This window comes from Phycomyces blakesleeanus (genome assembly GCF_001638985.1).
Source record: "Phycomyces blakesleeanus NRRL 1555(-) unplaced genomic scaffold PHYBLscaffold_14, whole genome shotgun sequence".
Taxonomy (NCBI): Eukaryota; Fungi; Mucoromycota; class Mucoromycetes; order Mucorales; family Phycomycetaceae; genus Phycomyces; species Phycomyces blakesleeanus.
Window position 1 is genome coordinate 351,963 of NW_017265147.1, and position 23,928 is coordinate 375,890.

Genomic DNA, 23,928 nt, shown 5'->3' on the forward strand with positions numbered 1-23,928 from the left:
AAGTTCTCACAAATCTTCGTTCCTAATTTCAAATCTTCAATTCTTCCTCTTAAAAACTTCTTCAACTTCAACCACCACAACAGTCATGGTGTCTTGTATACTCTCCTGTTGTACTTAAAGATGTTTTGCTGCTGAACAAGTTTAGAAATTAGATGCTTTTTGTCAAGACATGTTGAATCTTAGTTATGTCAAATGTCTGCAAAAGTGACATTGTCTCAGCCCACAAGTATCTTGAGAATTTTTGCAAAGAGTGTGAAACATTGTACACCTTGGATCTAATCTCTCTGAACATGCACCTACATCTCCACCTGCAAGCCACTATTTGCGACTTTGGACCTGTATACAGTTACTGGTTGTTTAGTTTTGAACGATATAACAGTATCCTGAAAAACATAAAGACCAATGGAAAACTGGATTCGAGCTGACATATACAAGACAATTCGTTGAGAATATTTATAAACAAGATATAATCAGCCACATTATGGAATCTACTGATACTCACGCATACATGGATATCTTTCAAAAAATCACAAAACATTAACAAAAAACAGCATCAACAATAACCCCATACTCTCAATTGTCTTTTTCACTCGCCAACTTTATCACTGCTACACTGGACGTATTGATATCAATTAAAGACAACAAACCTCTCCTACCAACTGCATTTTCTTTGGCAAAGAAACCATTGTCACTGATACCAACGCCTGAATACAACTGCCTTGTTGACTACTACCAGGTTGCATATAACAATGGGATGATCTCCAGTTGCAAGAATGACATGACGAGTTCATAATTTGTAAATGAGCATATTGAGATATTTAAGTCTATTAACATACTAGGGCAAGTTTATAAGGGATGTAATGTCAATGGACGTGGTTTCTACATCCAAGCTTTGTTTGAAGAAAATCGCATGAATGCCCATTATGGTTACATTGGGGAGATTCAGTACATTTTTGTATACTTATTCATACCCACAAACTCTCCCACAGCACCCAGTAACCACAACCATGAACATATCTTTGCCTTTGTTAGATGGTGCAAAACAACATCAGACACACGCAGACAACCCAAAGATATTGAAATCTATCATGCCAACTTCTATAATTTGGATTTCCAAAGTATACTGCCCATCCGTTGTATACTTCTGCCAGTAGCAATCATTGACTACAAAACCAGACGAAGTATCAATAGGAAGATTGCAATACCTTTGCCACAAAAAATTTATACTTAATTGTCTTTTCTTTTTATATATTTCTTTATTTTATATATTTTATTACTTTATTTATTTCATTCTATTTTACTTTGTTTATCAATATATTTATCTCTTTTTTTATTTCTATTTGTTATCGTTTTTACTTTCAGTCTTGTTGTGTATAAATCAAGTATAAAGGACGTGTGTGTGTGTGAATCAAAAAAACAATTATTGTTTAATCGCCCAGGGAGGCAGTGACAAAATCAGCCAACATGGTACAGTAACATTTTTTTCTCCTCTCAAAAACCTAGGCATTCTTGGCTTTGCATTCCCTTTTGCTTTATGATTGGAATGCATGCTTTCATCAATCAAGCCCAGAAACTTGTTGAACTATATTTATTTTATTAATATTCTACTTCACTGAGAGCACATCACAAGAAATAACTTACTTCATTGCTTCTCCAGCTGGGACGGGCAACTTTTAACACACGCACTGGGAATCCAGGAAAAAGTTTCTCTGTGTCAGACTTGCCGTCTGACATAGCCCCTTTTTGGATAGCACTAAAAAAAGCTATCTTGAAATCTTCTTTCACCGTGAGACCCATCTCCTTGTCTATCACCCTCCAGTATCTAGTATAGATATCCTGGCGGCAAGTATAGATCTAAGAAAAAATAGTAAGATGAGTACAAAATATCTTAAATGAATAACATGTTTTGTAATAATCTCTTTAATCTGGCTGGCAATTCTTGCTCTGCGGTTGTTGTCTACGCGCTGCTCAGGCAATGTATGTGCTTTACAATAACAATATCTATAGTTACTTTTTATCATAGATACTACCATGCCAGGCCAAAAGCTGACAGTTTGGGATTGGGCATGAATATACTCCTGCAAGTACGCAACAACAACAACATTATTGAGATAGTCAACCCTCTCATCTATGTTCCATCTTTGTCTTGCTTCATTCCCAGCAATCTCAGTAGAATCATTAGATCTGAAGTCCTTTTTCCAGATCTTCTCTCTGATCAAGGCCTAGATACTACATATTAGATTATTATTCACTACATAAGATTTAACATATTTACCAAAACTGCAACTTTTGTCTCTTCTTCAGACATTTGGTCAAAAGATGGGGCAGCAGATGGGGCAACTGCTGGGAGAACTTGTCTACTTGTAGATGCCAAAGACATAGCAATTGCACCAACTGTCTTGGTGTTTCTTCTTTGGACGTTAATAAATTGACCAAATCTATTGTCCAGGGATCCAAGTATGGTGCCCATGTTATCAAGGCGAGCTGACATTTCTGTCATACGCTGTTCTTGGGTAACAGCAGGTACAACAAGATGTTGCTCAACACGACCAACTGCAACCTGGGTAAGGCTATTTCTAGCATTAGATCTAGGGGTTCTAGGAGTAATGGGAGCCATTTTCTATACAAACATATGTTTCAAAATAAAACAAAAATACATTAAATTTTTTATTCTTACTCTTGTTATTTGCTTATACATTAAATAAATTCATACATACATAGTAGAGTGAAAGTGTTGGAAGATTTGATTTTGGAGATCAAGATCGAGAAAGAGAATATTATGAAATATAGTGAAATAAAAAGGTTCTTTTAAACCTTTATTATTAGACTTCTTGAAGACATGATATGAAAATATGAACCATTTTCTGTTTTAGATTTTTTCAATTTAATTCCCAGTATCTTTTTTTTCAGAAGACAAAGATTTTTATTTTTATATTCAATTTTTTTTCTTTTTTTCTTTTTTTTCCTTTGTTTTTTTTTGTCTGCCTTTTTGCTTCTTCTCTCTTTATTTAATAGTTTTTCTTTTATTCATACAATCAGATAAAGAAATATGATGTCTTTAAACTAGTCTACTATACTTAATTATTTTTGTTTTTGTTTTTGTTTTTATATTTCTCTTTTTCTAGATCTACTAAACTTCTAATAATTTTTGAGACACTTCTTTATTTATCAATAGGTCTATTCATACGGTTGGATATGTCTCACTCTTAAACATAAAGGTAAAACAAGTCAAATATGTTCTAGTTTTATATTAATTTGTTTCTCATCTGTTAGCGGATATATGTCCTGTGCACGATTACACATGTCTACTGCGGCAATATACTTGGTAAACTTACAAAATTATATATGTGTTTTTATACTAATATTATATATATTTGAATATATCACAGTATATAATAAGTTCATTCTTTCAATTTTGAAGAATTATCAGCATCATTTATTAAGGTCAGTATATCTCTTATATTAACAGCTATTATCAATGTTAAAATCATTCTTTATAGTTATTGCATGTAGTATATACACAACGATTATAACTCTGGCATACTTGACTGTAAGTATATGTATATTTCTTTAAATACAAAACATATTATTTAACTTTTTAATTATCTTTCTTTTTGTAGTAAATGGTAACAATTGTATTTATATCAGATTCTTAATACTACTCTAGCTTATTCTCATTTACTGTACTATTCTTATATTCACTATTATTATAAATTCTCTCTTTTTACCAATGATACCCAAACTACTTAAACTCAAAATAGTTGAGAGCTATGTGTATACTATATTATTATGCAATGTAATTCAAGAGAATTTTTTTTACAAAATAAACAAGCCCCATTTGTAAACTATTTCCCAGATACTGTTTTAAAGAAGTATGAGAAGACTATCTTTCAGTCAATCAAATGAGGGTACTGAAGTTTATCTGTAAAATAAGATCCAATAGAATTGATTAAAACTTGAGAAAATTATTACTTTTTGTTGTGGTGGTTGAAGTTGAAGAAGTTTTTAAGAGGAAGAATTGAAGATTTGAAATTAGGAACGAAGATTTGTGAGAACTTGTGTAGGTTTTTGTTTATTGAGAAAGATTTTGTATCAAAGTTTGACCAGGTTCCTACACTGAACTACTACTGCTATTTATATTGTTTTGGATTGGGAAAATTATATGACTGGGGTCAGGTAATCGATCCTATCTGAGCCTTAATCAGAGCAATGTGATCTTGGGATAATTAATGTATGATTAATTATATAAATGTGTGTAGTTCAAATGAAGTATTAACATCGAAAGTAAATGTGTTTATGAGTTATAATTATGCTTATAATAATCCACTGATGTATCCCATATTATGGTGATATCAGCATATGAAATATAATCACTATCATGCATGCTAAACCTGTGTGTTAAATAATAAAGTAATCGGTAGACACCTTTGACTGGAATAGCTGAGGCCTTATATTATTTCCTTCAGACTTATTCTCAATTACAGCAGTAGTCAATACTCATTTACAACACTTTTCTCTGAAGAATGTATCAGTTTTACTTATTTTTCTTGCGCCTTCAAGACCCAATAGAATTACTTAAAACCTGAGGAAAGTATTACTTTCCTCTGAAGAAAGTATCAGTTTTACTTCTTTTTCTTGCCTTTTTAAGAACAATGGAATTCCGTGCTGTACATAAAAAAGAAAAAAGATCTATTTTCATTTTAACCTGCATTTCTGAGCTGGCATATTAAGGTAGTACTATATAACTTTTTTAGCCCAATTCTTTCACATAGAATTAATGTTCTCATTTCTTAGATTTAATAAGAACTATATCATAATGTCAAGAACACCCAAATCCTGAGTTAAATTAATTCTTTTACTTGGGATTCGATATTCTTTCACATAGAGGAAGTTGAACACTTTTCCCAGTGTTAACTGAACAAATCAACTTGGAATTAACATTATTTTTATTATATTTTCTTATAAGCATAATTATTTTTATGATTATGACTTAATAATTGTTTTATTTTATTTGTATTTAATAATAGTAAAGAACAAATCACATTTAATAGATTGTCAATTATACAACTTTTTATTATATTTTTCAATAATATTATTTATTTAGTTATTCAACAAGTCAATTGCAAGACTATAAATATCACAATAATTGCATTTAATAAATATCAATTTTTTTGTCTTATTTCCTCACAACAAGTTCTCTTCATATTTAACACTGTTGATATTTTACTTGTTTGATTATTCAAGTATATTGAGTCAAGTCTATCAAGATTGATCAACAGTACTGTTTTTCTCTTATTTTTTTATTATTGATTTTATTATCTTTAATTCTACATTCTCTTTTGAGTTTGTCTTTTTCTCTCTTGTGAAAAAAAGAGATTATTTCATATCTATGAACCCATTCAAATCTCAAAAATCATGATAACATATCACCTGTCAACGTTTACTACAAATACAAGTATCACATGTATCAGTTGACATAGAGTGTTGTAAAAATGGTTAGCATTTAACAAAATTTCAGTTGTCTGGCAGTGTGGGGACATTGCAGAATTCTTTGTACTTAGCAACCTTTATGCATTCAGAATTTTCAAATATTTTTCAAATGTCAGATACTACATTGTCTTTATCACATCAGATTAAATTGATTAAATTTTCAAATCTGCCTATATATATCATCATACATCACTGGAAAAACATTCTGAATATACTAGTGCCGAAATAATTCAGTGATAGTATATATGTAGAGTATATTTCATCTCAGCATTGCTTTTTGTATTCAAATAAAAAAACTGCTTTTACTATATTCTATTGGCTCAGATATAACAAGCAACAAAAGTTATTTTATTTATTACTATAAAGTCTTTGTGAAAAGATAAATGTAACACCTGTTTCCCTTTTATTTCATTATTAAAAAAACACAAACATCATATCTTCTACTATCAAACAAAACTTTGAAGAGTGCTATTATACCGAGTGCATTAAAAATTATAATGGATACACCTTAGTGTCAAAGAAAACTGCCCAGCATTATGACAAGAAAGCAGCTCTAAAAGATGCTATCAGAAGTGAACTTGGTATGCTATTTACAATATAAAATTTGCATTTTTATATACTAATAGCTTTTATATTAAACACAGGTACACAGAGACATGTAATGAACGTTGATGCGGAATGTAAGAAATTTTTATTTGGGTATCAAAAAAAACAACTTTCTTATTATATTCCATATTTGTAGCTATTGTAGTCCAAGAATCTGGATCCGTAGAAGTTCTTGCACGTCAGTCTGACTTACCCATTTTGGATATCTCCCCTATGTCAGTGGACTATGAGGTCGATGTCAATTTCAATGACATTGACTTTGAGTATGAGAGCAATGAGAATGCCGAAGATACTGTTGATATTGATGTTGAAGAAGTTGACACTGAATGTTTGTATGAAAGTCAAAAAAATCTAAAAAAAAGTCACAAAAATTAATATTTTTTTATATTTTTAAATAGACATGTTTTCAAACAGCAGTATGCCTGAGAATCCGGTACACAGATTTATCGCAACATTCACTGTGCTATTTGCATCCCACTACGTGGTCAACAAGGGCACAGTTGTCTTGATTGAGTTCATCAACGAGCTCTTGAAGATTTACGAGCAGGACTTCCAGCTTCCCACAAGTCTGCCTGGTCTTCAGCATATGACGGGATTCTGTGAGCTCTCCAAGGGCATAAGACGATTTGTGGCCTGCAAGGATTACCATGCAATTTACAAAGAAAATCAATCTGTCCCTCCTTGCTGTGTCTTTGTAAAGACAGGTGCTTGTGCAGCTTGTAACTGTGAATTGACAAAGAAATCTTCATCTGGTGCTTTGGTTCCCAAGCATAGTTTCCATTACCAGTCCATCAAAAATGCGTTCAAGATTCTTTTTAATCGTCCAGACTTCAAAGAAAAGATACGTCAATGGAATACAGAGCCAAAATTAGTAGACACAATGTGTGATGTATATGACGGAGCGGTTTGAAAAGAACTCAAGGATAGTAATAGTGCTTCATTTGTTGAGCAGCCTCGTTTGCTGATGCTGATGCTCAATATTGACTGGTTTCAGCTGTTCTATAAAGTTACATACTCCTGTGATATAATCTACTTAGTCATTGACAACTTGCCTTGCAGTGACCAGTTTAAAGCCAAGAATGTAATCCTTGTAGGACTTATGCCTGATGCTAAGGAGCCTAAAACCAATGAGATAAATAACTATCTTGAGCCAATAGTAGATAAGTTGATACAGCTGTATCATGGGGTAAGAATCACAATGTTTGAGTCTCCTGCTGGCGAAGTGATTTGTGCTGCATTGATGATAGTTGCCTGCGACATCTCAGCTGTCAGAAAGACCAGCGGATTTACTGTGCATAATAGCACTTGCACATGCTTTAAGTGCAACCGTCATTTTACTCGCCATGGCAGCACAAATAAGGTTGATCTCCGTGAATTTAAAGAGTCTGAGTGGTGTTGTTATAACTATGAGGAGAATAAACTGTATGCTGAGAAGTGAAAAAACGCAGCTACTATTTTAGAAAGACAGTATCTGGAAATCGAAAATGGTGTTTGATAGTCGCAGTTGCACTGCCTTGGATACTTTGATCTAGTACATGGAACGATCATTGATCCTATGCATAACCTGTTCTTGGGGACAGCAAAAAGAATGATGAATCAGTAGATTGAACGTGGTGTTCTTGGAGACAGAGATTTCACCACCATGCAAAAGATAGCTGATAAGATGATTGTGCCAAGGGGATATATTGCATTGAAAAGCAAAATTGGAAAAACATTTGCATTTATGAAAGCAGACGAGTGGAAGTCGTGGGTATTGGTATATTCTTCTGTGGTATTGAAGTTGGTGCTCTCATCCTTGCATGTCGTCATCTTGTAAAGCCCAGCATTACATTTGATGATATTAATACTGCCCATAGACATCTCAAAAATTTTTGTGAAAAATGCAATGAGATTTACACCGCCACAATCCTTATATGTAATATGCACTTACACATCCATCTTCGAGAAACTATTCTTGATTTTAGACCAGTATATAGTTATTGGCTCTTTGCATTTGAGAGATACAATGATCTACTCAAGAATATCAGCACAAATGGCAAGGACGGTTTTGAAGCCACATTTATGAGATGCTTTGTTGAAGATATATACAAAAGTGATTTTGTTAATTCTGCTCTCACATGTCTCACTCAAGCTCTCTTTCTTTCTGTTCTTTCCAAACTTGTCTGTTCATCCACATCTGTCCTTATCTCATCATCTGTCTCCTCCACAATTGTTCAGCCACCATACATTTTGCAAGCAATTGTGAATTCTTCTGAAACTACCAGAATTCCTATCTTTGGCAACAAATCTCTCCTACTTTCAGTTAGTAAACCTTCTTCAATGAGTGATATTGATTATTCCCATTTGTTGGAATACTACAAACTCACGTACCTCACTCCTGATCTCATCCATTATCAAAATGCTGCTGTCTCTTCATTCTTTGTTGGCAATCAGATTATAAAGTTGAAATCAATCAATATTCTTGGCCAAGTGTACTATGGCATTAACAGCACCACTGGCCGCAGATCATATGTCCAATCATTGTCTCTTGGCAGTGATGGAAGTACAGAAACAATCTTCACATGGCAAATCAAGTATATCTTCATTTATTCATTTACTTCTCCTCCAACGTCATCGCACTATGAAGCCAATTCCACTCATCATGATCAACATGTATTCGCGTTTGATAACTGGCTTTCTTTACTTGGAGATAAATCATGAGAGAAAGATGGAGTTGATATTTGTGGTTCAACACCTTTGCAATCAAACTATCATTCAATTTTGCCTATACATAGAATCTCTTTAGAAGTAGCAATTGCTAATCATACAACAGGACTTGTCTAAAAAAAACTGGTAATTGCCTTACCAAAAAAGCTTTATGCTTAAAAAAAAACAATAATAAATATCCTTTCTTTCTTTTCTTTCTTTTTTAAAAAAGAAAAAGTAAAATAAATGACGATAACAAAAAAGGACAGAGAAAAATAAATACTATCTCTATATAAATCGTCAGCATTGAGTTTGTGAAGATAAGAATAAATAAAATGAAATAAATAATGATTTTTATTATTTTTATTGTAGCCCATCTCTAAGGGTTCATGGAGAGAAACATAATGTGATATCATCGGGAACTAGTTTCTCAGACAGGCTGGTGAGATTTCTGTCTAACAACTAGTAAATGTTGTTACCCAAGTTTGCTTTCACAATCTTATCAATGTTGAAGATGAGGATGTTAAACTAAAAACGTATCACTGCAAAAACAGATCAATTTTGCATATGTAAAGTATACCTAAGTTCTGATAGACAGAATAGGTAAAATTGTAGTTCAGCTCACTTTTGTGAGTAAAGTATTTGAATAGTATTTTAAGCTACTCTATTGGCTACTGGCAGCTGTGTAGCATTAGAATGCAACATCAAACTCAAATAAAATAAAAGTGTGTTTTCTTTGAAGTCTCTTTCTTTACTATTAAATACTATTGTAAACCTTTCTTTTCATTTTAAAATGGCTTCTATTCGCAAACCAACTGTTAGAAAAGAGTGTCGATGCTCTATCTATAAAAGCAAGATACTAGAATTCAATTGTGTATCTGTTAAAACATTTAAACGTCATCAATAAAAAGATAATCATGATATTACACATGTTCAAACGCGTACAGTTAATACATTTGCTTTACGTTATTTTATTTTATTTTATTTTATTTTATATCATTTCCTTTTTTATTATTTTATATAATAATAATAATAATAAATGTGTAGCCCATGAAGACACATGCGATACAATTAGTAGTGCTGTTTCTGAGCCTGTAAATCAGGAGAAAGATAGTTTTGAATTTGAACAGGAAGATGTTGAAATGAATTCTGAGCTTAGAAATAAGAAAACTTATTTTATTACATTGATTTATTTGGGTCTAACATTCCGCTTTTGTAGACCTAAATGACACAAATGACATTTTAGATATACGGACAAGAAACCAACCTTTCTCTGAAACGGATTGTGTGTTTGGCCCTGAAGATAATGTCCAGTATACAAGTGACACTTACGAAGAAGAAGAAGAATATGAAGATGAATCCGATGTTGAGATAGACAATGATGAAGTTAGGTACACAGCTTTAGATAATATTATATCCTAGAAAATAAAGAGTTAATCAACGTTTTTTAAAAAAAATCAAATTAAAGATTTTTCATTGGAATCAATCTCGGAATTGAATTTGATTTACTGATTCATTGTTATATTGGTTGCTCTTTTTGTCTCACTATACGTTGTGGATGAAGGAGCTGTAATCCTGATTGCTATAATCAACAAGATCCTGCAGTTTTTGTTTGACCCATTCCGCCTTCCCGTGAGTGTTGCTGATCTCAAACGTTTGGCTGGATTTGAAGCATTGACAAGTGGTGTCAAGAAGTATGTTGCATGTAGCAAATGCCATGCCATATATGATAATGAAGCCGCTCCTTTGTGTTGTACATCACCCAATTTTAGTAAAACCTCCTTGTGTGGCAACAGTTTGTTTAAGTCTGGTCCCAGATCAAAAGCACCTAAAAAGACATATGTATTCCACTCCGTCAAGAAAGCCCTAAAGACGTTTTTTCAATGCCCAGATTTTGAAAACAAGATCAACTCATGGAACCGCGGCCCAAAAATGGATAGCACTTTGTTTGACGTGTACGGTGGTGCGATGTGGAATGAGATAGTAGACATAGATGGTATACCTTTTGTTGATACCGAGCGATCACTCATGCTCACTCTGAACATTGACTGGTTTCAGCCATTCAATGGTGTTACCTACTCCTGTGGTGCCATATATCTTACAATCAATAATCTTCCACGCAGTGAGTGGTTCAAGAAGGAGAACATGATTCTTGTTGGGTTAATGCCAGGGCCTAAAGACGCGAGCACTTCTGACATAAATAACTATCTAAAACTGCTTGTGGATGAGTTGATGGAGCTGTACAAAGGTATTAAGATTAAGACTCACCAATGTCCAAATGGTACTTCTATCTAAGCAGCCCTTCTCATGGTTGCCTGTGGTATACCTTCTGCAAGGAAAGTATGTGGATTCACATCCCATACAAGTACAAATGTATGCCACAAGTGTAAGCATCAATTCTCAAGGTTGGCTGAAACGAGTTCCATTGATTATTCTGGATTCGTTTTCTCAAAGTGGCTTCTTCGCACTAAGAATGACAATCATAAGGATGCAGAGATCTGGAGAAATGCAACCAAACCAACTGAGAGACAGCGTCTTGAAGTTGCACATGGTGTTTGCTGGTCTGAACTGCATCATCTTCAGTACTTTGACATTGTCTGCTGCACAATCATCGATCCCATGCACAATCTTTTCTTAGGTGCTGCCAAAAGAATGCTGAAGAGATGGGTTGCGGATTGATTAATCAACAATAAAAAACTCATTGCCATGCAAAAGGCTGTTGAGAAGGTAGTGTTGCCACCCAATTACACGTCATTTGAGACAAAGATTGCCAAGGAATTTCCCTATATGAAGGCTGATGAGTAGAAGTCTTGGTGTCTTGTGTACTCTCCTGTGGTTCTAAGGGATGTGTTGCCATTGCTAGAGTTCAAGAACTGGATAGAGTTTGTTAATGCATGCAGACACTTCACCAAGCCTAGTGTTTCTGAAGAAGACATTGAGAAAGGACACAAATGCTTAGAAGAATTCTGTAAAGGGCATGAGGCATTGTACAACCTGGACCTTCTCTCTCCCAACATGCACCTGCATCTGCACTTACACCAAACAATGATTGACTTTGGGCCCGTCTATGGCTATTGGCTTTTCAGCTTTGAAAGGTATAATAATGTCCTGAAAAATATCAAGACCAATCAAAGAAATGGGTTCGAATCAACATTTATGAGACAGTTTATTGAAGAGTCATGGAAGGGAAATTTTGTTTGTCAACTTCTGAAACCTATGCATGCACTTGCATGTTTTGAAATTTTTGATAAGTTCACTACCAACAACAACAAAAACAACACCAACACCAACATCAACACCTACCTCTCTCACTCTTTCTCAATTTCTGAATATCTTGAAGCTTCACAGAATCTTTCAATGACAATTTGTGGAAATGAGCCCATGTCACCATCTGCCTTGCCATTGAAAACAAGATCAGTATCATTTATGCCAAAACATGAATATGATTGTCTTGTAGGATACTATCAAGCTGCGTACAAGAATCCACAGATCTCAAGTTGCAAAGATGTAATTGATGACTCACCTTTTGTCAATGACTGAATCGAAATGGTGAAGTCCGTTGATCTTCTTGGGCAAAGCTACAAAGGGTGCATTGGCACGAATGGCTGCAGATCATACATAAAAGCATATTTCACTGAACGAACTGGGTTGAAACATGCGTATGTTGGAGAGATTCAGTACCTTTTTGTTCACAATTTTAGGCCAACTGTTTCTTCTCTAACATACAGAAATCCCCATAGTAGTCAGCATGTATTTGCATTTGTCAAATGGTTCAAATCCACTTCGGAAAAAATAAGAGAATTAGAAGGGGTTGAGTTGTTACAGAATGAATTCTACAAGCAAGATTTTCAAAGCATTCTGCCAGTACATCGGATTCTCCTAACAGTTGCAATAGTAGATTACAAAACTACAAAAAACGTTGACAAAAAACTTGCGATTCCTTTACCAAAAAAAAATACTATTAATTCTCATACACACACTTACTTATATTTTTATCCTCTATTATTATTATTTTCTTTAATCAATTCAATTTCAATTATTACTATTCGGCCCTACAACAGAACATAGTAAAAAAGAAAATGTTTATTCATCGTTGATTGCCCAACGAGGCAATGACTGGGACAGGGTGGCAGAAACAGAGCAAGGCAACAATATTGTTGGATATCTGTTCATTCTTGGCTTTGTTCCCATGCCCACATTTGACACGTGATGGGCACAATCAATGTCGTCAACCATTGTCAACAATCTGTTGAACTGTATTTATTTTTATTATTTCTTTATTTTTCTTGTTATAAAACTTATTTATTTATTCTAAATATTATTTATCTCTTCACTTCTCCAAGTGGGGCGAGCCACATGCAAATACCATTGTAGAAGATTGTCCACGATCTCAATATCTGACTCACCATCAGATATGACATCCTTCTGAAAGAGTTTGAGATAGGCCTTCTCAACAGGGTTTCCAGTCTTATATCACATTGCAGCATCAATAGCTATCCAGTTGTCCATGTATGTCAACTTGCATTGGATAGACATCTGGTTATATAGATTATAGCTTGAGAAAATAGTAATATACGAATTAATTTTTTATATAGTATATACAAACCTGAAGAGTACGACTTTTTGCTCTCCCCTTGCTGTTTTTCTTGACCTTCTGCTCAGGAGACTCGTGGAAAGTACGATGACTGTGCTTGTACCTGTTCTTGATTTTATCACTTATCACTCATGGGTGAGTACCAGCTAGACGAGTCTGGGTGCTAATGTAGCTCTTCAAGTAGTTGATAACAGCTACGTTATTGCGGTGGTTAATCTTCTTGTTCAAGTTCCACTTCTTCTTACTCTCGTTCTTAGCAACAAGAGCAGGGTCGTCAGACTCGAACTTCCAGTCCCACAATTTTTCAGCAAAGATTTCCTAAATACAGGTTGTTTAATAAGTTGTTGATACTAACATATATTAATATTAATTACCGAGATAATGACAGAAACCTCGGCATTACTGAGGGAGGTCTGGGGGACATGGGTTGTATCAGAGATGGTCCTAGACTAGCCATATGAGTCTGATTGTTGGCACAGGCAGTTGCAAAGTCTGCAAATGCCGTATGTGTCTTTCCAGACGTGTCAACAACAACGCCCATCCTGTTTTTAAAGGCTGTCATGTTGCTATTGACAGCAGCAATGTCATCCTTGACACCATTGATACTGTTATTTACTTTGTTAAACATTTCAACAATTTCCATGTATTGCTGATCTTGGATAGTGTTGGATGAGAAACTGGAGGCAATTTCTCGAGGTGCAACATGGCCAGCCAAAACACGGTTTGCAGAGGTAGATATAATTGCAGATGCTTTTCCTTTTCCTTTACGGTCTGTTTTTCTGCTGCTATTGGAAGGCAATTTTTTTTATTGTATTTTTATTAAAGTTTTATACATTAATAAATTATTAAAATAAAATAAATGTATGGGTTGAAATATATTTATTTTTGTTTAATCAAAGATATACATACAAAATAAGTTGATGTAAAGTAGATTTATGAAATAGCTGAGAAAAGTAAGGGTTTATATATTATTCTCTATAAAATTCTTTATAACCTTGAACAACTTCTTTAATATTTAACATAGAACTTAGTGTTACAATATAATTTCAGACTATTCATTTTATTACTATTGTATTTTACTAGAGTCAATTCTCATCTAAACTGCCTTCTGTTTGAAAGCCCACTTTTTTTTTCTTTTTCTTTATTTTTTTTATTTCTTTTTTTCCTGTTTCTTTTCCGCTTTATTTACTTTTATTCTAATTGATGTATTTGAGTTCACACCCTGGTAAGCAATTTGTTTTTATTATTTTATTGTTATATTTATTCTTAATGTTTTTTCTTTTATTATTATTGTGGTTGCTGATAGTATTACAAGTCTTTGCCGTGTTGATTAATGGACAAGAACAAAAAGATAAAATGCGGTTATTGTGTATGTGTTTCTTTATTAATTATTTTCTTTTTCTATCCTCAGCTCATTAGCTCCTCATCTCATTAATTCCTCAGCTCATCATAAAGACATACAAACAGCAGAAATTTATCTGGTAAGTCTGAATAATGTATTTATTTATTTTATCCTTATATCTAATTTTGTTTATTTTCTATCTCTGTTAGTACTGCCAACATTTCTATGTACCTGATTGAATAGCTTGTCTTTGAAAACCGGTTTTCTTTGGTAAGTAATAAAGCTAAACTTTATTCCATGATCTTTACTAATGCGTTTTATTAAACCTTTCAGAACAACAGTCAATGTGCACTATGTCTGGTTTTGACGAAAGTACTGATAAGTAGTCATACTATTTAAATTAAAGAAAAATAAATATTTATATAATCTAATATAATTGAATAATTTTTTAGCCTTCTCTTACTAGTGAAATACTGTAAACACGCGTTTCATTTTAGGATTCTATTGTTTTGGAAGTATTTATGTATTATAACATATGAAAGGGTTTGTTATTATATTAGTTATATAGTAGCCTATATATTAGATTAGACTATATATTGTCAAGCCATACATATTATAAGCAAGAAGCTTTTTTTTTAATAAAAACAATTTTTCCAAAACAATTCCTATAAAAATATTTGAAATGAAGTGCAAGAAGTATTGCAGTAGTATGGCATGTATGAATCCTATAGTTTAGCCATGCATGATTGTCTAATAAAAGTGTTTAGATTTGGAAGACAGTATACATAAATCCTGCTTCTTCTGTTAAATGATCCAATAGAATATCATTATTTCAGTAGACAGTTTTCTATCAAAAATAGATTTTCTATTGGAATCTCTGTTTCAAAGCAAGTTTAATTTAATGTAACATCCAAAAAAAAAGATGTCATAATTTGATTATTCTCTCTGCAATTAAATAGTTTAAAAGAAACTTACATTTCTATATGGATCATTATAAGTTCAAAAGCTACATGGACAACTCACAGGTAACATAACATATTGTGAATGGAATTTATAAATGTCAAATTCCAGAATTTAATTATTCTGTCACTCAGAATTTTCCATACTATCGCATATGTGTAGAAATCTAATTCCCCAGTGATATTAGGAATTGATTTATCTAGGTAAAGAAATTATAAGCTTCTTATTGACTTTTTGTTTTGTTTGGAAGTCTACAATCGCAACAGGAAGGAGAAAGCGATGTACAGGCAATATGCTCTGGAAATCAGGTGCAGAAAATGCAGGATCTCAAACTTCCACACCTCCAAGTTGTCTACTTGTTACTTGCAAAGTCTTGTACCACTTTACATACGCAAAAGTATGCTGGCTACTTTGAATGTTTCCGTAATGTGGAGTTGAAACAAGTGGACTAAATGAATAAACAAATAGATACTGAATCTTACTGACATACGTGTACTTTGCTCCATTTTGCTCTTCAATGAACATAGCTTGTAAATAAGATCCACACCCATTTGTTCCCTTACATTCTTTGAAGACCTGACCTAGAAGATTGATAGATTTCAGAGTTTCTGTTATGTATGAGATAAAAATAAGATATAAAATAAAACAAGTGCAGACGAGAGTACGGTGAGACTTTGTTTTATTAGAAGAAGTGAAAGAATCAGAAAAGAAATGCTGTTCTATTGCTATTAGTATTGTGCATTTATATGGACATTTTATTTAGCTTGGTGATGATATGATGATATCATGTAATGTCTGTTTCTCTACCATTATCTTCTATGATTTAGTTCTTATGTTTTTAGTGTTATTGACTAGAGACTTAGTATTTCTCTTAGTATGTTCTTTACGTAATTTCCTTGTATAAGGGAAAGTATATCTTTTAGTATTGTTACTAGTTGTTGGTAACTCAATATACGTATTTATTGAGTGTCCGTACTTTTAATTTAAATCTACAATTATGTTGGATACAACAGTTTCAATTCAGTCATTGACGAAGACCATTCTGTTGATGTTGTCTTTGCAGCTAGAGATGGTGGGATCATCATATGCAACCTGGTAGTACTCTACCAAACAATCGTATTTCTGTCTTGGCATTATTTGGAAAGATTTTTTTTAGAGGAAGGGTGGATGTAAGCAAGGGCTCGTTACAACAAATTAAAAGATATGGGTTTTCTGCAGCGTCAATAAAATCCGGAAGAGAGAATCCATTGTAAATGTCCGTTGTACTTGTGTGAGAAACAGTATTACTGCGTGTATTTACTGATTTGCTGAAAATGCTAGAGCAATCGAATGGGCCTGCTGTCTTCAACAAATCACAAACAACATTGCCTTTACAGGTATCTTTGATAAAGACTTTCATATATATTATTTCAAAACCTGTACAACAATTTGTTTTGACATTTTTTAGGACACTGTTATATTGCTCAAAACTGAACAACCAGTATCCATACACAGACCCAAAGTCGGTAAGTGTTTGCTGGAGATGAAGGTGAAGGTGCATATTAGGAGAGAGTAGATTACGGCTGTAAATATGCTGACAGCCTTGACAAAACTTCTCTAATGATACATGTGCATTTTTTACATTGTCTCAAGAAATATTGGGCTTGCTGAGGTGCCAACATGCGTCCACAAAAAACATTCAGTTTTTATACATTCTTGGTAGCAAGACATCTTTCAGCACAACTGGAGAGTACACAAGACACCACAACTTCCACTTGTCTGCCTTCATGAAAGGGAATCCCTTTGCAATCTTGGTCTTCAATACAGTATAATCCGACAGCAACACCATTTTCTTAACAATCTTTTGCATGGCAACAAGTTTTTGTTGTCAATTACTTCATCTGCTAACCATTTCTCTATCATTCTTCTGACAGTGCCCAAAAAGAGATTGTGTATTCGATCAATGATTGTGCAGCAGACAGCATCAAAATATTGAAGACAATACAGTTCGGACCAGCAAACACCATTTTCTACTTCAAGACAATGTCTTTCAGTTTGAGTGGTTGCATTTCTTCAGACCTCAGCATCCTTACGATTATCATTCTTAGTGTGAAGGAGCTACTTTGAGAAATCAAATCCAGAGTAATCAACAGAACTTGTTCTAGCTAGTCAGGAGAATTGACAGGAGCACTTGGGATATGCATTAGTACTCGTATGGGATGTGAATCCATATACTTTCCTAGCAGCGGGAATGTCACAAGCAACCATGAGGAGGGCAACGCAAACAGTAGTATCATGCAGGCAGTTGTTTGTCTTGATCTTGATGCTGGTATACAGCTTCTCCAATTCATCTACCAAGGGCCTCAGATAACTTTTGATTTCAGATGTCTTTGCTTCTTTTGGACCAGGCATCAATCCAACAAGGATCACGTTTTTCTTTTTGAATTGGACATCACAAGGAAGATTATTTACAGCAAGGTAAATAGCATCACAAGAATATGTGACTCTATCAAATGGTTGGAACCAGTCGATATTCAAAGTCAACATCAACGAGCAGTTGCTGTCAACAAAAGGAATGCCATCAATATCTTTCAGTTCGTTTCACATTGCACTGTCATATATGTCAAACATGGTCCCCTCTACTTTTGGACTACGGTTCCATGAATTGATCTGGCTTTTGAATTCAGGGCGAGAGAACAGAGATGTTATTGACTTAATAACAGAATGGTAAATGTAAGTTCTTCTAGGAACTGTGGACTGTCTTCCTGATTTGAACAAGGTGTTGTTGCAAAGATTATTGGTGCCAAACTTGCGGAATGTACAACAAGGAGGAGTAGATCCATTGTTTTTATAAATGCCATGACACTCACTGCATGCAATATATTTTTTGATCCCATTTGTGAAGGTATTAAAACCTGCCATGCTTTTGAGACCAGGGACGCTAACAGGAAGGCGGAATGGATCTCTGAACAGCTCAAGGATTTTGTTCATGATGGCAATGATAATAATGATACCTTTGTCAACTATGTACAATGATACAAACAGCGCAAGAACCTTTACAATGAAACAATGAATGAAACTCAACTCTGAGTTAGATTCGGAGAAGTATTCTTTGTTTTAGAAAAAAAATGTATTAATATTCAGTGAATCATTAAATAGCCAAACCCTATTCATAAAAAAAGTACACACCTTTGTTCTCAATATTATCTTCAATATCATCATCATCATCTTCATCAGAATCAACATCGTTAAAATCTTTGTCTTCTTGATTGCCAAATACGTTGTCAGCTTCAGAAAGAAGTAAGACTCGAGTAATAATTGGTGCACTCATATCTGTTTCAGTGCTGTTTTCCAAGTCTACCAAAGTATAACAAAATAAGTTAGACTTGAAAATAAAAACTAAAAAAAAAGTTTTTTTTTACCAAAGTCATAATCCATGTCACTGAAATTGTCTACGGCTTCAAAGTATTGTTCATCATCAATAATAGTATCAGAAGTAGTTTCTTGAATAGTCTCTGAGATAGTTTCAATCGAAGCTGTAGTTGCTGCTATAGTATGTTATATATGTTATTATTTGAGACACAAATAATTCATGATTCAAAGATATAAAACAGATTATATAATTCTTATATCTCTTATTGTTATAATAATCATTAAGTCCAGCATCCTCTTTTCTCTTGTGCAATTTAAATGTCTGAATAGATATTTTATTACATCTGCCAGATTTGTTTTTGCAAACAGAACAGAAGCATAAATGTGTTTTCTTTGATTGACAGATCAGTGCTATTACTTAAGAGTTATATGAAAAATATTATAGTTTAACAGTAAGGAAGACAAAAATATATTCAGGTACAGTTTATTTTATTAAATTTGAGTTTGATATCTTGTTCTGATACTACACAACTCTCAAAAACCAATAAAATTGTCAAAAAGGGAACTCAAGATCAAAATCTAGAAAAAGTGTCTGAGATAGAAATTTTGGCTTTCTATCTCAAGAATTTTAGAAACCTATTGCATATAGAATTTGGGCACTTTTTTGCAGTGAATGCTGAATAATGTGTTGGTTAATCATGAACATGCCAATTTCAATATCTGCTGTAGAAAGAAGACTCAAGAAATATGTTTCATTCTACAAGATTACTAAACAAAAAGATAAAAGTAAATTACTATGAAAAATGAAATAAAATATAGTATTAAACATACTTTCTTATCGAGGTTTGATCTTCTGCTAATAACTCTCAGCTCATAAGTAAATTGCATGTTTGAACCAGGCCAAGTAATGTCTTTCGGGCAATCGAGTCTTGGACATGCTCTGCAACTAACGTGGGGACAACAAAGAGTAAAAAGTCTGCCCAATCCACAACTCTAAAGAAACCAGCATTCTTTGTAACGTCTCTCCAGGCACCATGCAATGATGTAGGGATTGTGGATTTTGCGGCTACCATTGCAGCACCAATCTCTCTTTGGGTGGCAAAAGAAAGACATAGAGGATGCTTGATTCCATACTTTCTGCATATAAGTTCCCATATCTGTTTACCAATTTCATAGCACAGACCATGCATCTCGTCAAACACAAAAAAAACGGGCCAGAGAATGTTTCCATTGAGACTAAAAGTGACTGACCATTGAGTCCCTTTCTGTCTTCACTGCTTGCCAGATTGTAGTTTCTGAAACTCTCCAGTGAGCGCGTCTGGGTTCCAGGCAACATACAGAAGTACTGGCCATGTTTAGGAGTTTGGCCCACTACATGACAAATATAACAGCCATTCTTACTCATGTGGCCAACATGGCATGCCAGCTTTGTGAGAGCCAGAATATTGCCAGTGACTATGAGGACATGCGCCTTTGCCCTGATCATCATTGTTGGTGTCTTTACTTCCATGCCTTCTGTCTGGAGCAAACAGAGATCTCTCAGCATTGGCTCAAGAAAAGACCAGATGTCACTGGGACCAGTGTAACCAGGAAGCATTGCTATTTGGATCATCCTGTTTTTCTCATAACGGATCGTCGGACTCAAGTTCAAGACAGTTGCATGAACAATGGTTACTGATCCAGATACATTGTGTGGGTTGAACCCATTCATGGACAACAAAATCGCAATATCGTTTTCACCAGAAAACAGATGCTTCATGGATTGGTATACATAACCATCAAAAACATCTGCTTTTTGTCCGTCTTGGCTGGATTGGTGGTTATGACGATAGAGCATTTCAGCCCTGGTCTTGTCATCAGCCAAGCACAAAGCAAGCTGTCTGGCCAAAGGAAGCTGTATGATCGATCTCACAGAAACCCTGGTGCCATTTTTGCTAGTTTGGCCATTTTTATATCTTGCTTCACCACGTTTTATGCATGCAGTATCATTCTTGTTGTTGAATTGCATACAACCCCTTATGCAAATGGCGTATCTGTTTGCTTTGATACCTAAGAAGTGCTCAAGAAACTTGTTTCCAAGGTGTGGACTGCATGCTTGGTACATAATATTGATAGAACAATCAAGGATTTAGTTGAAGTGTTCTACAATCTTTTTGTGGGCTTGACAAGAAATTCCAAACTCCTGAATCAACTGCATGAATACAGGATTCTTTTTATCACCGTTGCTGGGAACAGGAAGAGGCTGGCTAAAATCAAAGACTAGCGAGGGTGTGGTGCCTTCAATTTCTTCCAGGAAATTCTCATATTCTTTGCCAATATTGTACTATGGTAAGATAAACAATAGTAAGTATGATTATCATGATATATGTATTTATGTATTTATGTATCTTACCATGAGCTCATCATCTTTAGTTCTGTCAATAATATTTATATCTTTATTACTGCTCATATTAGTGTTTTCTCTGTTTGTTTATTAAATAATACAACTGATTAACATATTGTCTATCTTTTTGTATTTTTGCTTTTCATAAGCTTACCCAAAGGCCAAGTTAGAAACTATTGCTGATGTAGACTGACTTTGATCAGAAAAAGAAACTGCTTGAAAAACTTTGGCATTTATAAGCAAGTGTGTGCTATTTGCAATACACTTTTCTAGACAGCTTTTATATGTTTGACTGTTATTAAAGGTCAACTTGCAAGTAGGCATTGGTAACGAGGGGCTTTTGTAATTTTGGACATGTTTGAGGTAGGTAAAAAAAAACTTTGTTATATAAGTAAGAATAGAATTAATTACTTTCTGAATGTATAGCTTTATACTTAATTATATAAAGACAATGATGTTATATGCTTTCTGAATATATGCTCAGGATCTTAAAGAAGTATCTGTATGTCATCAGTGAAGTTACTAGATCAATGTTTCTTCAGGAGTAACCAATAGATTTTTACAAATAATTTGCAACTAATAATTTGAAGCTAAAAAATTGAAGCTAAAGATTTGAAACTAATAATAGTTTCTGGTAAAAAAATTTATCTTTCTTTCTTTTTCTATAACAAACACGTAACTGATTTTTTTTACAATTATGAACAATACAAACAATACAGTGATTCAGTCGCTTCAAGGAATACAAGCTGCACTTATTTCCCTAAAGAGTGGTCAAGAAGCATTAGAAAAAAAAACAAGATGTGATGCAACTTCAAATGACAAGTTTTTACAATGAATTTAAAGATCGGGAATTTCTAGATAGAACTATTGTAACCTCTACCAGTGTAAGCAAATACTATAACAACTAAAGTCCTTTCAATTAATGTCAAGCATAATAGACTCTTACTGGCATCATTCCAAGACCCATATCAAAAATCAACGGTATAACTTTAAAGCATATATACAAGATGATAACAGACGATCTTAGAATAGAATTGACCAAGGAAACTAAGAGAATTATTAACATATATACCAAAATTATATGTGATCAACTTGCAGCTCTTTTATGTGTTCAGGATCTTAGAACAAATCCCAGCTGGTCATTGCTTCCTCAAGAAAATAAAAACAGGTTGTGTATCAATCATTTCATCATACTCAGAGACAATGGAATCGATTTCACCAGATGCCATAGAAACTGGGCATCACTTGCAAAGGTTAGCTAGCTCTGGAGAGGGGGTATGAAGTGAGAATATTCTGGTAAGTTCATATCTGGTAGGTACAATAAATTGTGTAATTAATGTGAAAATATGTAATAATCTGAAGAACTTTTAGTCAGTATGATTCATGAATAAAAGATTATTTCTATTATAACAACTAATAAAAACATTTTTAAATAATAATTTTCAATGAAATAAAGCTTTTTTACCCAATTAAAACTGTGAATGAGTTAGAATATATATATAAGACCCAATTAAGAGAATGCTTTTGTTTAAATGACCAATACTATCAATATAAATACTGCAATAAAGTTTATATTATCTAATTAAAAGTAGTAGTATAACAGAAGTATTTTATGAGTGATAATGCAAAGATTCTTTTTTTCATCTATAACAATAAAAAAGCTCTTTTTCATTTTCTTTTTACTAATAGAATGATAAAAATAATATAGAAATTTAAATCTTGGGATATGAATAAAACCTAACATCTGTTAGTCAACGGAAATCTAAATATTATTCCAAAAAAGAAAGTAGTATTGATGAAGATTTTACCAAAATCACCTCCTAAAATACTACTTAAAAGTTGACTTAAAATACTACTAAAAAGACAACTTTTTTTCTATAGTGTATGTTAAACAATGGAAAAGGAAAAAGTATTGTGTAGAAGAAGAACAGAGATTGTAGCTAAGATTTTTCTGTTCATAGAAAAATCTTCTCTTACCACCAATGGCATGACATCATATTAACAAACCGTTAACATTGATCTCTCATAACTAGGATGATATGTCATGACGAACTACTAAACAAACTTACTGATCAGACTGACCTTCTGGTACCTGATATTACAGCATAGCTAAACATCAAATCTGCTTACAACACATGTGATAAGATGATACATGTGGTGCTTGTCTTCATGGTAAATGTTGACAAATGATAAGTTATGACTGTTATTAAAGGTTTGTAATAGGTTTGTAAATGTGAAATAAAACTCTCTTTTCCAGAAGAGAGAAAAACACAAACTCAGAAGATAATATAAAATTAAAGATAATAAAATCAATATAAAAAATAAGGGAAAAACAGTATTATTTATCAATCTAAATAGATTTGACTCAATATACTCGGATAATCAAACAAGTAAAATATCACCAGTGTTAAATGGTAAGATATCTTGATGTCAGAAAATAAGACAAAAAAATTAATATTTATTAAATGCAATTATTCCAATATTTATATAAATTTTTAAATAGCTTTGCAATTGACT

General features: G+C 33.4%; 7 protein-coding genes across 7 annotated transcripts; 3 read left to right on the plus strand and 4 right to left on the minus strand.

The window, feature by feature from the left end:
- Positions 1 to 185: 185 nt before the first annotated feature.
- Positions 186 to 1,231, plus strand: PHYBLDRAFT_146929 (hypothetical protein; the record flags this gene model as incomplete). The annotated part of the gene is made up of 3 exons (XM_018431757.1): positions 186 to 378; positions 552 to 785; positions 840 to 1,231. The coding sequence occupies 3 exons, from the start codon at positions 186 to 188 to the stop codon at positions 1,229 to 1,231; spliced, it is 819 nt and encodes a 272-aa protein (XP_018289986.1).
- Positions 1,232 to 1,420: 189 nt separating this feature from the next.
- Positions 1,421 to 2,698, minus strand: PHYBLDRAFT_169858 (hypothetical protein; the record flags this gene model as incomplete). Its single annotated transcript, XM_018436181.1, has 6 exons — positions 1,421 to 1,582; positions 1,642 to 1,854; positions 1,902 to 1,984; positions 2,012 to 2,222; positions 2,276 to 2,620; positions 2,678 to 2,698. 6 exons carry the CDS (start codon positions 2,696 to 2,698, stop codon positions 1,421 to 1,423), a joined length of 1,035 nt encoding a protein of 344 aa, XP_018289987.1.
- An 8,789-nt stretch (positions 2,699 to 11,487) lies between these two features.
- PHYBLDRAFT_146933 (hypothetical protein) lies at positions 11,488 to 12,321 on the plus strand (the record flags this gene model as incomplete). Its single annotated transcript, XM_018431758.1, has 2 exons — positions 11,488 to 11,582; positions 11,625 to 12,321. 2 exons carry the CDS (start codon positions 11,488 to 11,490, stop codon positions 12,319 to 12,321), a joined length of 792 nt encoding a protein of 263 aa, XP_018289988.1.
- A 543-nt stretch (positions 12,322 to 12,864) lies between these two features.
- On the minus strand, positions 12,865 to 16,202 carry PHYBLDRAFT_146934 (hypothetical protein; the record flags this gene model as incomplete). The annotated part of the gene is made up of 6 exons (XM_018431759.1): positions 12,865 to 13,035; positions 13,138 to 13,248; positions 13,388 to 13,483; positions 13,574 to 13,693; positions 13,779 to 14,160; positions 16,168 to 16,202. 6 exons carry the CDS (start codon positions 16,200 to 16,202, stop codon positions 12,865 to 12,867), a joined length of 915 nt encoding a protein of 304 aa, XP_018289989.1.
- Positions 16,203 to 17,474: 1,272 nt separating this feature from the next.
- PHYBLDRAFT_113903 (hypothetical protein) lies at positions 17,475 to 17,726 on the minus strand (the record flags this gene model as incomplete). Its single annotated transcript, XM_018428362.1, has 1 exon — positions 17,475 to 17,726. A coding segment is annotated over one exon (252 nt), but the record flags the coding sequence as incomplete, so codon positions are not given.
- Positions 17,727 to 21,156: 3,430 nt separating this feature from the next.
- On the minus strand, positions 21,157 to 21,735 carry PHYBLDRAFT_169863 (hypothetical protein; the record flags this gene model as incomplete). Its single annotated transcript, XM_018436182.1, has 3 exons — positions 21,157 to 21,351; positions 21,421 to 21,490; positions 21,566 to 21,735. The coding sequence occupies 3 exons, from the start codon at positions 21,733 to 21,735 to the stop codon at positions 21,157 to 21,159; spliced, it is 435 nt and encodes a 144-aa protein (XP_018289991.1).
- A 479-nt stretch (positions 21,736 to 22,214) lies between these two features.
- PHYBLDRAFT_169864 (hypothetical protein) lies at positions 22,215 to 22,798 on the plus strand (the record flags this gene model as incomplete). Its single annotated transcript, XM_018436183.1, has 4 exons — positions 22,215 to 22,295; positions 22,342 to 22,392; positions 22,510 to 22,664; positions 22,774 to 22,798. 4 exons carry the CDS (start codon positions 22,215 to 22,217, stop codon positions 22,796 to 22,798), a joined length of 312 nt encoding a protein of 103 aa, XP_018289992.1.
- Between the last annotated feature and the right edge of the window lie 1,130 nt (positions 22,799 to 23,928).